The following is a 14,390-nucleotide window of genomic DNA, read 5'->3' as shown; positions in this document are numbered from 1 at the left end:
AGGCCACAGGGTCCAATTTCTTAGACAGGTAGGCTACAGGGCGTTTCCAGGGTCCCAACCTTTGTGTTAGGACCCCTTTAGCATACCCCTGTTTCTCATCGATGAACAGTTCAAAAGGTTTGGTAATATCAGGGAGACCCAAGGCAGGGGAGGACAATAAGGCCTGTTTGATGTTTTTAAATGCTTTTTGCTGCTCTGGTCCCCACTGGAAGAGCACCCCCGGTTTAGTGAGGGGGTACAAAGGGGCTGTCATTTCAGCAAACCCAGGAATCCAGAGGCGGCAGAATCCCGCTGTCCCCAAGAACTCTCGTAGCTGTCGGCCATTCTTGGGGGCAGGGATGCCGGCCACAGTCTGTCTCCTGGCCGGGGTCAGCCATCGCTGTCCATCCCGTAGCTGGTAGCCTAAATAAGTAACCTGGGTCTGGCAAATTTGAGCCTTTTTGGCAGAGGCTCGGTAGCCCAATTGTCCCAAAGTCTGTAAGAGGGATTCAGTTCCCCGTTGGCATGCAGTTTCAGAAGTGGCCGCTAGGAGGAGGTTGTAGGAGTATGAGGGTGGGATGTTGAACCCTAAAGTCAGCTAAGTCCCGATGTAAGGCCTCATCAAAGAGCGTTGGGCTGTTTTTAAACCCTTGAGGCAGTCTTGTCCAAGTTAATTGTCCTGAAAGCCCTATTTCAGGGTCTTTCCACTCAAAGGCAAATAAGGGTTGGCTTTTCGGGCTCAGCCGGAGGCAAAAGAAGGCATCTTTCAGGTCCAAAACCGTATACCAAGTATGTGTAGGGGGCAGTGTACTGAGCAAATTGTAAGGGTTTGGAACAGTCGGATGAATATCTTCTACCCTCTTGTTGACCTCTCTCAAGTCTTGTATTGGCCTATAATCTCCAGTGTCGGGTTTCTTTACAGGCAGAAGAGGCGTATTCCAAGGCGACCGGCAGGGAACTAGGATGCCTTGATCCAGAAGCCTCGTAATGTGAGGCCTTATGCCTTGATAAGCTTCATGTGACAGAGGGTATTGTTTTATGGAGACTGGAGTTGCAGTGGCCTTTAACTGTATAATTAAGGGGGGCTGTTGGAGCGCCAACCCCATCCCACCAGTCTCTGCCCAAGCCAGTGGAAAATTCGTGACCCAAGTGCCTATTTCTTGGGATTGTGGCTTGTCCTGTCCCAGTTTATATAGTCTATATTCATCTTCTAATTGTAGGGTTAGAACTTGAAGGGGAGTTCCGTGGGGGCCAGTTATTTGGGCCCCTCCTTCCTCAAAATGAATTTGTGCTTTTAGTTTGGTGAGCAGGTCACGGCCCAGCAGAGGGTACGGGCAGTCCGGAACATGTAAGAAGGAATGGGTCACCTTACCGGTAGCCAGCTGAACCCGGCGGTCCGTAGTCCATCGGTATTGTTTCTCACCAGTAGCTCCTTGTACCCAGGCCGTCCGGTCGCTGAGTTGTCCTGGAGCTTGAGTGAGGACTGAATGCTGGGCTCCTGTGTCTACCAGGAAAGTAACCGGCTGCCCCCCAACTTTAAGCGTTACCCTGGGCTCAGGGGGGGACTCCTGGCCCTGACCTCCCTAATCTTTATCTAGAGCCAAGAGGGAGGTTCGTGGTCGAGGCTTTCGGGGTCCGCCAGGCTTCTTGGGGCACTCTCTGGCCCAGTGTCCTTTCTCTTTGTAATAGCCACATTGATGTTTATCCAGCTTCAGCCCCTTTCGAGCTCCCCCCCTATCTCCCTTCTTTTCTTGGCCCTGAACTATGGCGGCCAAGATTCGACTTAGTTCTTTGTTTCTTTTTTTATCTCTCTCTTCTCTCTCTCTGTGAACTCTATCTTCTTTTTCTTCTTGTGTCTCTCTCTTATTAAAAATCCTTTCAGCTTCTTTAAGTAAATCCTGTAATGTATAGCCCTGTAAATTTTCTAACCTCTGTAACTTAGTCCTGATATCTGGAGCAGCCTGCCAGATGAAGGACATAGAGACACTCGTCATTTGTCCTGGGTCATCTGGGTCATAGGGAGTGTACATACGGTAGGCCTCCTTAAGTCTCTCTAGAAAGGCGGAGGGAGTTTCCCCTGCTTCTTGTAATACCTGTTTTACCTGAGCCAAATTAGTAGGGCGTCGTGTAGCCCCTCGGAGACCCGCTAGAAGCAACTGGCGATAAAGGCGTAGGTGTCCCTTACCTTCGGCTGTATTAAAATCCCAGTTTGGTCTCTTAAGTGGGAATGTAGCATCAATTTCCTCAGGCAGCTGGGTGGGACGCCCATCATCTCCCAGAACATGCTTTCTGGCCTCTAGGAACACTCTTTGTTTTTCTTCTGAGGTTAAGAGAGCCTGTAAGAGCTGTTGGCAGTCATCCCAAGTAGGCTGGTGGGTAAGTAAAACAGATTCTATTAGGTCGGTGAGTGCCACCGGATCTTTGGAGAAAGAAGGGTTGTGTTGTTTCTAATTGTAAATGTCAGCTGCTGAAAATGGCCAGTATTGGGTCTGGCCACCGGTTCCCTGTCTAAGTGGAAAAGCCTGGGAGGTTGTATCTGGCATCACCTCGTGCTTATTGCGCAATCTCCCTGCGACAGGGGAGAAACCCTTATCAGACTGTGGCCCGGCAACTGATCTGGCCGGCAGCTCTGTCTCCTCCGTTTCAGCCGGGCCTGTAGGTAAACGATATGGGGGAGGAGGATCTTTAGAGAGAAGATCTATGAGAGGGGAGTTTGAGTCTGCCGGGAGGACAGGTTTCTTAGAAGGCTCTGATTTAATTAGAGTGGGGTAGAGAGAGGAAGACGGGGCCAGCAAACCGGGCGGGGCCGAGGGGACAAGCTGGGGGTTGAGGGGAGGCCAATTCGGGTCCACGAAGGGTTCCGCCCAAGGGGGGGGGTATAAGGCAAGACTCTCTCAAGTGATAATATAAGGAACCTGGTCAGGATGTCCGTGGACGACCCGATCTTTAACCTGTAAAATAATGATCTTATTAAATGTGTCATTCACTGGCCATCCGGCTCCGAAGGTGGGCCACTCGGATGTGCAGAGAGTCTGCCATTTTCCTTTTTTAACCTCGACGGACTGGTTGTGTGCCCGGTCGTGGACGTCTTTCCAATGATCAAGAGTGAGACTTAGGGGCGTTGTTAGGGACTGTCCCATGTTAGTTCTAAGGAAGATTAGAACACAGAGAAAACAAACAACACCAACAGTCAAACAAACAACAGACAGGCGTGCTGCACGGCTTTGGTACCAAACTGAAAGCAAAAAGTCAGATGGAGGTGGCAAAGGTCCGGGGCCCTCTGAAAGCCAAAACTACAGACAGAGGTGCCGTTAGTCCGGATCTTTCTCCTCTCCCAGATTGGGCCCCGAAAATTCGGGCCCCAACACCCTTGGAACGTCTTCCAGGGCTGCGGGGCGAGAAGTCCGAGCTCGTCAGCTCCTTCTTCGTCCCGCCCAAATTCCAAACAACCTGGCTGAGCGCTCACAGAACAGACCTGGCTGAGCGCTCACAGAACAGACCTGGCTGAGTGCTCACAGAACAGACCTGGCTGAGCGCTCACAGAACAGACAGAATAAGGTAGAACGAGACAAAATTAGACAGACAGACAGACGTCGGCCGGCTTACCTCCCAGTGGGTGGTCGGTGGTCCCTGGGTGGAGGATCTCCTTTCCCGGCCAATGCACCAAATGAAAAGCTCTCAGGGAGAACTTTCCCTCGGGATGGAGACCCTCTAACTCCAAAGACCAGACCGAGACACCACAGGATGCAATCAGCAAGAGGATTTGGTTTATTGTCGGGATACACAGGCACAGGCACCTGCGGGCGCTTCAGTCACTCGGGGGACTGGCACACCCACGGAACCAAGGATGGGCTTTTTTATAGGATTTTGGGGAGCAGAAGCAAGCATACAGAAGCAGATGCATGGTTACAGGGATATCATTGGTGGATTTTAATGTTTCTTAGCTACCTTCTTGAAACATAACGGCTGACTCGGCCCCCAAAGGGTTTAGCCCGGGGGCAAGTTTCTTAGCTACCTTCCTGAAACATAACGGCTGACTCAGCCCCCCAAGAGTTTAGCCCGGGGGCAAGTTTCCTAGCTACCTTCTTGAAACATAACAACTGACTCGGCCCCCCAAGAGTTTAGCCTGGGGGCAAGTTTCCAAGCTACCTTCTTGAAACATAACAACTGACTCGGCCCCCCACCAGGGTGTGGGACCTCTCCCGGGGCTTTTTCTTATTGTCAGGTGCTCAACCCCAGTCATCCTGTTGCCAGGCCTTCAACCAAACATCTCCTGCTTGGCAGCCGCTGTATACTCAGTGTTCTAACCTTTCCCTGAACCAGTCATTTTAAGTACAGCCTTGCAAAATGGCGTTACTGCTGCTAAGCTGGGGTCTTTCAAAACTACCTCCTCTCGTTCTCTTGTCTTTCTGCACTGCTCTCTCTAAGTAGCTTCTCTTTCCTCTCTCCTCTCATGAGAGTTGGACATATCTGTCAAATCTTTCTCTAATTCATCACTTTGTCTGCCACTCAATTAGTCATCACTTTCAAACACAGGTGCTGCTTTCTACAAACTAACTTTACATTTATTGTTTGGGATTAAAGTTGTGTACCAAGAGTCTGTCTATATTCTAACCAGAGGGATTAAAGGTGTGTGCTAAGGGCTGAACCACACCACAACTAGAATCAGGGTTTTTTTTTTTTAAGTAAATAACACAATCTTGGAGTTCACAGTGTGATCGAATATCCTGCAATAGATATTTAGCTTTGTTGAGGATAACTGGAGTAGCATTTGATCATGGGTTAAGTTTCCTTCTTTGTGAAGTTTCTCCTGAAATAAGAGATTTTCTCCTCCAACTGCTGGTAACAGGCACATTACTTGAGCCTTTATGACCTGATGACACTGTCCTTGAACCCCCACACCCAATCCTTTGGTTGATTTTTTTTCCAGTGCCACAGGCAGTTTTCTCATACATGTGACCAATCAGTGCTTGCTTCCACAGAATTCTGAGTTATGACTGTAAATAAAGTCTTTATTGAAGTATATTTTATACAGAATAAAATGGACTCGTTGAAGTACACAACTGTGGTAAGTTTTAACAACTGTGTATTCTGTGAGACCACCCTCATTTGGATAAAGAATATGCCCCTCTCTGACATACTCTTGTGCCCCTTTGAAGTTCATCTTTCTCATGATCCTGGCTCTGTCAAATAGGTGATTTCTTGACTTATTATAAATTATTTGGCATTTTTAGACAAATAAAATCGCACAGTAGGCATATTTAGTATCTTGTGTCTATCAGCATGATGGTTTTGGAGTTTACTGGTGTTATCTGTTGTAGTTCATTCTAAGAGGGCTCTTGACAGTGCTCCATTGTATGGATATATTAGTGTCTGTTGTTCATCCACTTTCTGGTTGATATACCCAGCCTGTATTAGTCAGATCTCTGTTGCTGGGACAAAATAATGGAGAACAACAATTTAAAGAAGAACGTTTCTATTTTGGTTCATTGTTTTCATCCATAATTGCTTGACTCTATTGCTTTGGGTTTGAGATAAGGCATACATCATGGTAGGGAGCACATGGCAAAGTGAAGATGCCCACTTAACAGAAGCTAGGAAGGGTCAAAGCTGGATGGAAGGGTAGGCTTCAAACACACAACCATCATAGCTTGGTTCTCTCAACTAATTCCTATCTCCTGATCACTCGTTTAGCCACACATTCATCATTGAGCTAAAATATTGGTGAGGGACAGAACCTGAGTTAAATACCAGTGGCCAATGATTAGTCAATCGTATTTATGAATTGAAACCTCCATAATACCTCTAGAGGAAAGGGTACAAGAAGCCTTTGGGTTGGTAAACAAACTCATGTGCATGCCAGAACAATGCGGTTGGTTTTCTCACTACTCTGGCCATATATCTGACAAGAAGCAAATGGGGAGGGGGCTGGAGAGATGGCTCATCCGTTAAGAGCACTGGCTGCTCTTCCAGTCCTGAGTTCAATTCCCAGCAACCACATGGTGGCTCACAGCCGTCTGTAAGGGAATCTGATGCCCTCTTCAGGCAGGGGAAAGTATAGGCAGCAGAGCATTAAATAAATACATTAAACAAACAAACAAAAACAAAAACAAAAATGAGAAGAAGCAAATGGGGGAGGAAAGGCTTATTTTAGGCCATAGTTTAAGGATATAGTTTGTGATGTTGGGGAAGTGCCAGCAGGCATAGCTCTTGGCTGTTCCATCAGCAGTGTGAACTCTCTCCACCAAAGGACAGAGGGACAGGAAGCTCAGCTGAGTCAATCTACAGACTTCAAGTTCTGACCCCTGCTCCAGTGAGCTAGTTTTTATAGCTAGGTCCCACTCCACTAATTAGTGTCTCTGACCCTGTCTCTCTCTTTCCGTGTCTCTGTCTCTCTCTGTCTCTCTGTCTCTCTGTCTCTCTGTCTCTCTGTCTCTCTGTCTCTCTCTCTCTCTCTCTCTCTCTCTCAGGACCATATACACATTTGAACATGTAAGTTTGTGGGAACATTTTATATCTGAGCTGTAACAGATGGCACATTCCCTGATGGGGACAGAAGCTCTGGTGTACAAGGTCCCTCAGGACCCTGTCCCATATACCTTTTTATCTGGATGTATAGGTTTCTTTCATAACATTCTTTGTCATAACACTGTATAGGGAAAGGAAAATTGGGTTGAGAAATATCAATATTTATCTAGTCACCCATTTATATTAATTTTAAGCTTACACGCAGGTCTTTGAATGCCAGGCTCCTTACTGTAGCATATGTGAGACAGAAGAAAGATGGAGGTGATGTAGGAGGAGCAGGCCAGGTATAGAGATTAATATTGATTTCCCTCCGCTTTGTAAGTGGAGAGTGTTACATATGAGGATCACTATCATATCTATTATTAATTGAGACCCCATTTATTATACATTAAGTATAATAATTATACTTAATTATTGTATTAATTAAGTATAATTAATTATACTTATAAGTATAATTAATTAAGTCCTATTGTGTGATTTCTGTCCTGCAGAGGGTGCAGAATAGTGACGATGTTATTTCTTCTTTGATATAGTCTATTTTTAATTATTTAGGAGCAGGGTCTTATATAGCCTTGCTGGCCAGGAACTCTCTCTTTAGAGCAAATTGGCCTCAAACTCATTGAGATCCCCCTGCCTCTGCCTCTTGAATGTTTGTACAGAAGGCATGTTCCACCATGCCTGGCTCTTTCTCCTGCTTGCCACCCCTCCCCCCTTTAAAATTAGCATCTTTTTCTTGGAGTCCCTTTCTACTGTCTTTGTACTTTGAACATGACACTTGTTATATGTTATTAAAGAGACTTGCAGTGTATTAGAGTTAACTTATGTTTCCTGGAGTTAAAATAAAACTGAAAGAAAATGAGTCATTGAATACTTGAGCTTTAACTATCATAGCAGACTTCAGTTGAGAAGCAGAGCCTCTCTGTTGTAGTGAATGGGGAGTTCATTGTGGAAGTTAAGCTCTTACAAGGAACTAGTTTAGTCAACCGTGTCTGGTGTTGGCCACTCTAAAGGTTGTTGGGACCGAAGTCAGCAGAACTGACAGATGGCCATGAAGTAGGCGGAGGGGGGGGGGGAGAGTAAGGAAATGTGAGAACTGGTAAGAATGATCTAGAGCCCATTGGGTTTGGGTTAGGTTATTTGCGGTTTCTTTCTCACTCCACCTTCACAGTTGATGTAAAGGAAATGACAGGCGTCCTGCTGTGGTGTCTGTGAGTCTGCAATTTTCTCTTCCCCAAAGGGAGTTTATCAAGCAGCCTAAGCTAACAGAGGCTACAAGTGGCATATCCCATATGGTGGATACATATCAACTAAGGGACCAAATGTCTGGGAAAAAGATGTAAGCTGATTGTAGGCACATCCTGCGGGCTACTCATCATCTCATGGGATCTCTCTGGCCATTCTGAATCCTGTAAGAGAAGACATTCACTTTGCCTCATGGGTCTGAACTCTCCTCAGGGGGCCCTCCGGCCATGCTCCTCAGTGCCTGCTCGCACTGGGAAGCCAAGAGTGTTCATTGTTTTGCTTATTGCTGATCCTTCAAACAAGGAGACCATGAAAGGGTGATATTAGGGGATGAGAAAGGGAAGAGTGCAGATGAAAGGACACAAGGCAGAAAGGAGGAATTTATTTCCTTTGGTGTGTCAAAATTTTTGCATTCCAAACGAATCCAACGCAATTGCCTGTTAAGGTTAGACTTTCTTTTCTTTCTGTGGACCACTGTGTGACACAGATCAGGAGTGAGTAGTCACAAATACATTTTCAACCTAAATTTTTAATTTTATTTTATATAATTGTTTAAAAATTATGCCTTTTTTCTGAGATTATAATATAGTGAAATTGTTTCTCCCTTCTCTTTCTTCTCTCCAAACCCTTGATATAGTTTCCCTTGCTATTCCAATTCATAGCCTCTTTTCCCATTAATTTGTTACATATGTCTATGTTTTTGTACATATTCCTAAACACATAAATCCAACCTGCTCAGTCTGGATAATGATACCTGTAGGTATGGTTTTTAGGAATGACCATTCAGTACTGGGCAATTTTTTTTATGTTTAAAAGTATATCAAGTCATTCTACGTAGTGTTATTTAATAGGTAAATCATATTGCTGTACATGAAGTATGGCTAAAAATAAGCAATTTTATGTTTATTTTTTTAGAGGATTCTTTCTGATGTTCCTTTTGAGATAGGGTGTAGTATAGCCCAGGCTGGCCTTGAACTTCTGATTCTCTGCCTCTGCTTCTCATGTACTGTAGCTATTGATACTTGTCACCTCAGCTCCTTTTGAGAAGGGATGTAGTATAGCCTAGGCTAGGATTAACAGTCCTTTGGGCCAGGAGTGGTAGAACTGACTTACTCATACTTTAAAAAAAATGAATACAGTATCCCAGCATGATAGAGATATTAAAAGTAATATAAAGTGTTATTCTAGCTTCATTCTGTTGCTGTGATAAACTACCATGATAAAAAAGCAACTTAGAGGTGAAGGGGGTTTATTTCACCTCATAGTTCTAGGTTATAGTCCCATTCTATCAGGGAAGACAGACTAACATGCACTTCAAACACTGCAGTTTGGGCAGAGAGAAATGAAAGCGTGCATGGTTACTGTGTGCTCATCCCCATGTCCACACATACAGGGTCTAGGATTTCCTCTCCCCGACACAGCGCCACCCATAGTGGGCTGGGTGTCCCCATCTCAGTTAACATAATCAAGGCAATCCTCACAGTCAGGTGGACAGCAAGTCTAATCTAGTGAATCCCTCATTGGGACTCTTTCCAAGTGAGTCCACATTGGGACTCTTTCCAAGTGAGTCCATACTGTCCACACTGTTTCAAGTTCACAATTAAAACTAACCATCACAGACACTGTGTGCGCCAATGTGTTGATGCCCAAGTATGACCACTTCGAGGCCTAATGCTATCTGTGTAACGGTCATCATCAGTGCAGCACAAGGACAAGCATCCTGGTTCAACCTTTTTATTCTCAGCTGCAAAGCAGCCTTTTTTGGGTTTGGTATTTATGGGTAAATCAGATAAGATGTTTAAAAATGGCAGCCTTGGAACACCTCTCTCTCCTTTCAGGTGGTTTAACATCTCTGGCCTCTGATCACATCACATGCTAACAGCTCCTCTGGGCTCTCCACAGTAGCAACCACAGTGGAAATTTAAACCAACCACGTCTTTTCCATGACCCACCAATGTGCTTTGAGTTCCGTACACATGAGAGATGAGTGTATATTACAAAAAACAAGAATCTTGTTCCAGGATGCTTTCAGTAGTAGTATTCCCAATGTCCACACATGAAAACAAATCAAATGATCCTCAACAGGGAAATGGATAACGTGTCCTTTATTCACACAGAAATAGGTAAGTCAAATGAACACAGATAGCTGCCACATAAATGACTCTCCTCTCTCTCTCTCTCTCTCTCTCTCTCTCTCTCTCTCTCTCTCTCTCTCACACACACACACACACACGATAGATCCAAATAAAACAATATTATATGTCTTAAAATAGTTCAAATACTGTCAAAGCTAATGTATAGTTTAAGGTGGGGTAATGACAGCAGGGGAAGGAAGGCAGGACACTTTTGTGGTACTGACAGCCTTGTTTCTGGATGAGGTTGACGTGCATACTTAGCAGGTAAGAGAACACCAAAGTAGTTGACGTGCATACTTAGCAGGTAAGAGAACACCAAAGTAGTAGGCAGGAGTAGGTCTGCCTCATTCTCTTCTCTATAGGGAAGGGGAAAAAGAAAGCGGAAATAAAAACATGAACTTTGCCCTCACTCTCCAGCGGGCCTCCCCCCTCCCCCAGTTCCAAAGGGAAGAGCCTGGAAACAAAACAAAACAAAACCTGACAAGGTTTAGCTCACTCAGATCCGACTTCACTGTTGGCAAAGTGCACTCTCCTACTATCACCATTTGCCCTGAGTGATTTCATTATGGAACACCTTCAAGGCCAGGTCTTCCCGTTACCCTGAGCAAGAGCGAAAGAACAAAGATGTTTTTATTTGTCTGTTTGTTTTTTGTTGGTGTTTTGTTTGTTTTTTCCTTTCTTAAAAATGACTTTTTGAAGTGGCTATCTGAGCTCTCTAGATATCGGATTCTCTTAGAGGGCCGGGCCTTGAGGCCCTAGCAACCGAGTGAGCCTTTGTCGCGTCATAGCAACGCTTTCTGCCTTCCCTTCCCAATGCCTTCTCGGTTCAGCAGCCCTTCACCCTCCATCTGCAGGAGGCCCTTGCTGTTTGGGTGGGCGTGGATTTGCACTTCTGGCTTAGCGAGGGACAGTGCTCTGGCTTCGTGTTGGGGGAACAGGTTATCCGTGAGCCAGATCACTGGGGAGGGACGGCGACCAAGAATGTTTATTTAAGGAAAAATAATATCAAAACATATCAAGACTTTAAAAAGCACACCCTAAATTCCGGGCAAAGAGGGCTGGAGGGTGGGAAAATCACCTTAGTGCAAACTCCATATAACAAAGAAGAGACTATCTATCTAGGACCCACCACGGAGTCAATCGGGACCGAAGATGTTGGACAGGATTGGGCCAGGTTTTCAGGACCTGTGCAGGCAAGTGCTGCCCACACTACCGTCGCTGAGCCAAGAGGGTAAGTGATTTAATGCAGGAGTGTGTGTGTGTGTGTGTGTGTGTGTGTGTGTGGTCTTAGATCTTACTGTGCTTATTTTCCTATGGCCAAACTTGAGCCATCAGGTGTTGCTTGTGTGTGTGTGTGTGTGTGTGTGTGTGTGTGTGTGTGTGTGTGTGTGTGTGTTTCTGTCTCTGGGTTTTATAAAAAAAAAAAAAAAAGAAGCCACACACTGCCTGATTGGTACTAAGTACTGAAAACAACCTTCCCCACATTACCTAGGGTAGATTAAAACCCTTGTGGCTACCTAGAGAACAGCATTCCTACTGTACTCCCAAATGACTTTCAGAGTTCACGAAAGGGCGTGGCTATTTTTGTCCTTGATGTCTTGCAGGTGTTTTAAAGAAAAGTAACAGATAATTTTCACAGAAAACTCACTGGGGCAGTAGCAAGATGCAGTCCATTTTTTAGCATAGTTTCTGAGAAGAGTCAGCACCCCTATGCCCATGCCCTCCCTCCCTCCACCTTGAGGGGAGGGAGTTCTGCCTGCCTCTGCTTCCAGAGTGCTGGGATTGAAAGTCATGTACCCTCTAGCCCGCCCGTTAAGTCTCTTAGCATTCGTTGGTTATTTTGTGTCTTGCTTCTCTTTGTAAGCTTCAAATGAATTTGTTGATATAAAAAATGGTTCCCTGGGAAGCTGACATGTTGAACCTTTTTATCCACAAAATGTTCTACCACACAGTTATTTGATGTCTTTCATCAGTTTTGTAAACATTTTCTCACGGATTTTATACACGTTTTAAAGATCTATATCTAAATGTTTCGTTTTTTAGAATTTTAATGTAAGTTGTGATGTATTTAATTTTTAAATTCTCCTTTCTCATTGCAAGTATATAAAAAACTTAACTTTTATCTATTAACCTCGATAATCGTAACTTAATTGTGAAATGACTCCCATAGGCTTATATGTCTGAACACTTAGATCCAGCCTGGTGGCACTGTGTGGGGGACATTGTGCAACCTAGTTTGCAAAGATGGGTCACTGGGGTATTCTTCTGAGGGTTATAGTATGGCCTTGCTCCCAGACTGGACTCTCTGCTTCTCAATTCATGCGAAATTCCTGCACCACAGACTGCACCGTTGTAGTCATTGTGCCTTCTCCATAATGGTGGCCTACATCCTGAGTCAAAATAACCCTCCCTTTCTTACGTTCTTTTGTTGAGTATATATAATGTACACAGAAGTGGGGTCAATTGTTGCAATACCCCTGACCTTGGGGTACATAGACTTTTTGGAACTGGCTTATGGGAGTTATGTAGAAAGGTTCTGAGTTGTTGCTAGAGAGTTGATCTCAAAGCTTAATGGCTCAGTCTGGTGAGAGTTAGAAAACCAAAGTGTGGATAGGAGTGTGAAAACAGAGACTGCTTGTGAGAGTCAAGAAGAGAACCAAGACTGTATCAAGAATTGATGAGAGGCCATTTATGCTGGATACTGAGGGCCAAAAAAGTGGTTATGATCTGCCAAATCTGCTAGAGATTTGTGTGAAGATGAATTTAAAAAGAACAGAGTGATTAACCTAGTGGAGGGAATTTCAAGATGGGGTAACATTCAGGCTATGCCACGACCATTAATTTTTAGCTTGATTAATAGTGAGAAATTAAAGCAAAATTAAACCAGAAAAGAGATAAGGAATATGCAGTTTCATAGCAGAAGAGTTTGAAAGAGTTCAAGTCTGCTATCCCTGTTAAAGAGACCACCACCATTAAGGGGAATCCTACAGTCTTTGGTGGGACAACGTAGAAGGTGACTTGAGACTCACCTAAGGCTCCAGGGTGTGAAAAACACAAGTTCACTTGAAAAAGGTTCTTCCAAGAGGATCATTAAAGTTGTGTCCTTGGGATTTCAGAACGCCAGTCCTTTCTTCTCCTCGCACTCTTTAGTTTCATATTTGACCACACACCTCTTCCACACACAAACTCTCCCACCGTGATGCCCCATCACACAAAGGCCTAATCACCAGGATGCCTGATCTTGAACTGACAACACCTCCAAAACTCTGCGCTCCAGAAACTCCTTTTCTTTATAAGTTAGCCATCTCAGATATTTTTTTGTACAGATGCAGAGTCAACAAAGATACTAGTTTTCTGAATCTCTCTCTCTCTCTCTCTCTCTCTCTCTCTCTCTCTCTCTCTCTGTGTGTGTGTGTGTGTCTGTGTGTCTGTGTGGGGAGGAATGCTGGGTTTTGTCAAATGATCAGACTTTTTCCTTTTCAGCCTAATGTCATAGGTTACATTGAAATTGATTTTTAGATAGTATTGAAATTATTTTCATTTTGAGATTTAGTGATAACCTTTCTAAAGTTTGGTCATCAGAACAAATTATTTAGGAATCCTAATTGGTAACATTTACAAATCTATTCTAGTTGAATTGTAGAGGTCTAGAGTTTCTTTCTCCAGTGAGAAATAGCAAACTTCCGTTTAAATAATTAACTCTTCTTTTGTGTAACTCTGCCTGTCTGTCTTTAATGAATAAAACTTCACCATAGACTTTGATGCATTATCTCAATCAACAAAGACCAGGCTCAAATTCCCAGCTAAATCAAAGGCTTTTCATCAGGGTCTGGTTACAAAGTGTACAGTTTCTCCTGGCCCTGGTTAAATCATTTCCTCTTTGGTACAGATAATTTTCCTGAAATATTAGCTATGTTTTATGTGGTCATAAACTGTTTATCAGTTTTGCCATCACAATCCTGAAATTTCTCCATGTAAATTAGAAGGGTGAGATGTTTGTTAGTGAGTTAATGACATTTATGTTGACAATGAGAGTTTTTAACTCAGTACATACTTGGGATTGATTGACAGACCACCTTCTCCCCAGCCCCACTTCCTTGAGTCAGGGTTCACTAAGTAGCCATGGCTGTACTGGAACGTTCTATGTAGATCATGCTCACAGCAATCCACCTGCCACTGTCTCTCAAGTGCTGGGATTAAAGACATGCAACATCGCTGCTGGCCTTTGATAAACTTTGTTAATTCTTAGCAACAAGGGGTTGAATTCTTTGGGCTATTGGGTATGGAGCAGGGGGTGTGTGTGACTTCCTTACGATGGGGCATGGTGGAGGAAAGGCAAGATTTGTAAAGACCACACACTACCGGCTCACAGTGTGTCTTGTGTTCACACTTGTTTGATCACTGGTCATGAGTTTCCATCTTTAAACTGGTTCCAAGATGGTCATGAGAAAAACTGCTGCTTCCTGTTCAGCAAATCTTCCTGTTTCCTGCCACATTATTAGTAAA

The 14,390-nt window shown here is 44.3% G+C and overlaps 1 protein-coding gene and 1 long non-coding RNA gene across 4 annotated transcripts in view; one reads left to right on the top strand and one right to left on the bottom strand.

Moving 5' to 3' along the window:
• Positions 1-9,836: 9,836 nt before the first annotated feature.
• Positions 9,837-10,518, bottom strand: LOC134483752 (uncharacterized). Of its 2 annotated transcripts, none has more exons than XR_010060646.1 (2): positions 10,381-10,518; positions 9,837-10,240 (listed from the first exon to the last, which is right to left on the bottom strand). It is a non-coding gene; the product is annotated as an uncharacterized LOC134483752 (long non-coding RNA). The 2 variants fall into 2 exon arrangements; XR_010060647.1 differs by having other exon boundaries at positions 10,362-10,479.
• Positions 10,519-10,662: 144 nt separating this feature from the next.
• Ccdc81 (coiled-coil domain containing 81) overlaps positions 10,663-14,390 on the top strand; it is a 51,555-nt gene continuing 47,827 nt past the window's right edge. The window contains exon 1 of one of the 2 annotated variants that reach the window (XM_039113100.2): positions 10,663-11,115. In XM_039113100.2, the coding sequence (XP_038969028.1) occupies positions 11,037-11,115 (79 nt within the window). In that variant the 5' untranslated portion in view covers positions 10,663-11,036. The remainder of the gene's footprint in view (positions 11,116-14,390) is intronic. The other variant, NM_001014021.1, reaches the window with a different exon arrangement.

The sequence above is a fragment of the Rattus norvegicus genome, chromosome 1 (assembly GCF_036323735.1).
Source record: "Rattus norvegicus strain BN/NHsdMcwi chromosome 1, GRCr8, whole genome shotgun sequence".
Taxonomy (NCBI): domain Eukaryota; kingdom Metazoa; phylum Chordata; class Mammalia; order Rodentia; family Muridae; genus Rattus; species Rattus norvegicus.
This window is presented reverse-complemented; position numbering and strand designations above follow the sequence as displayed.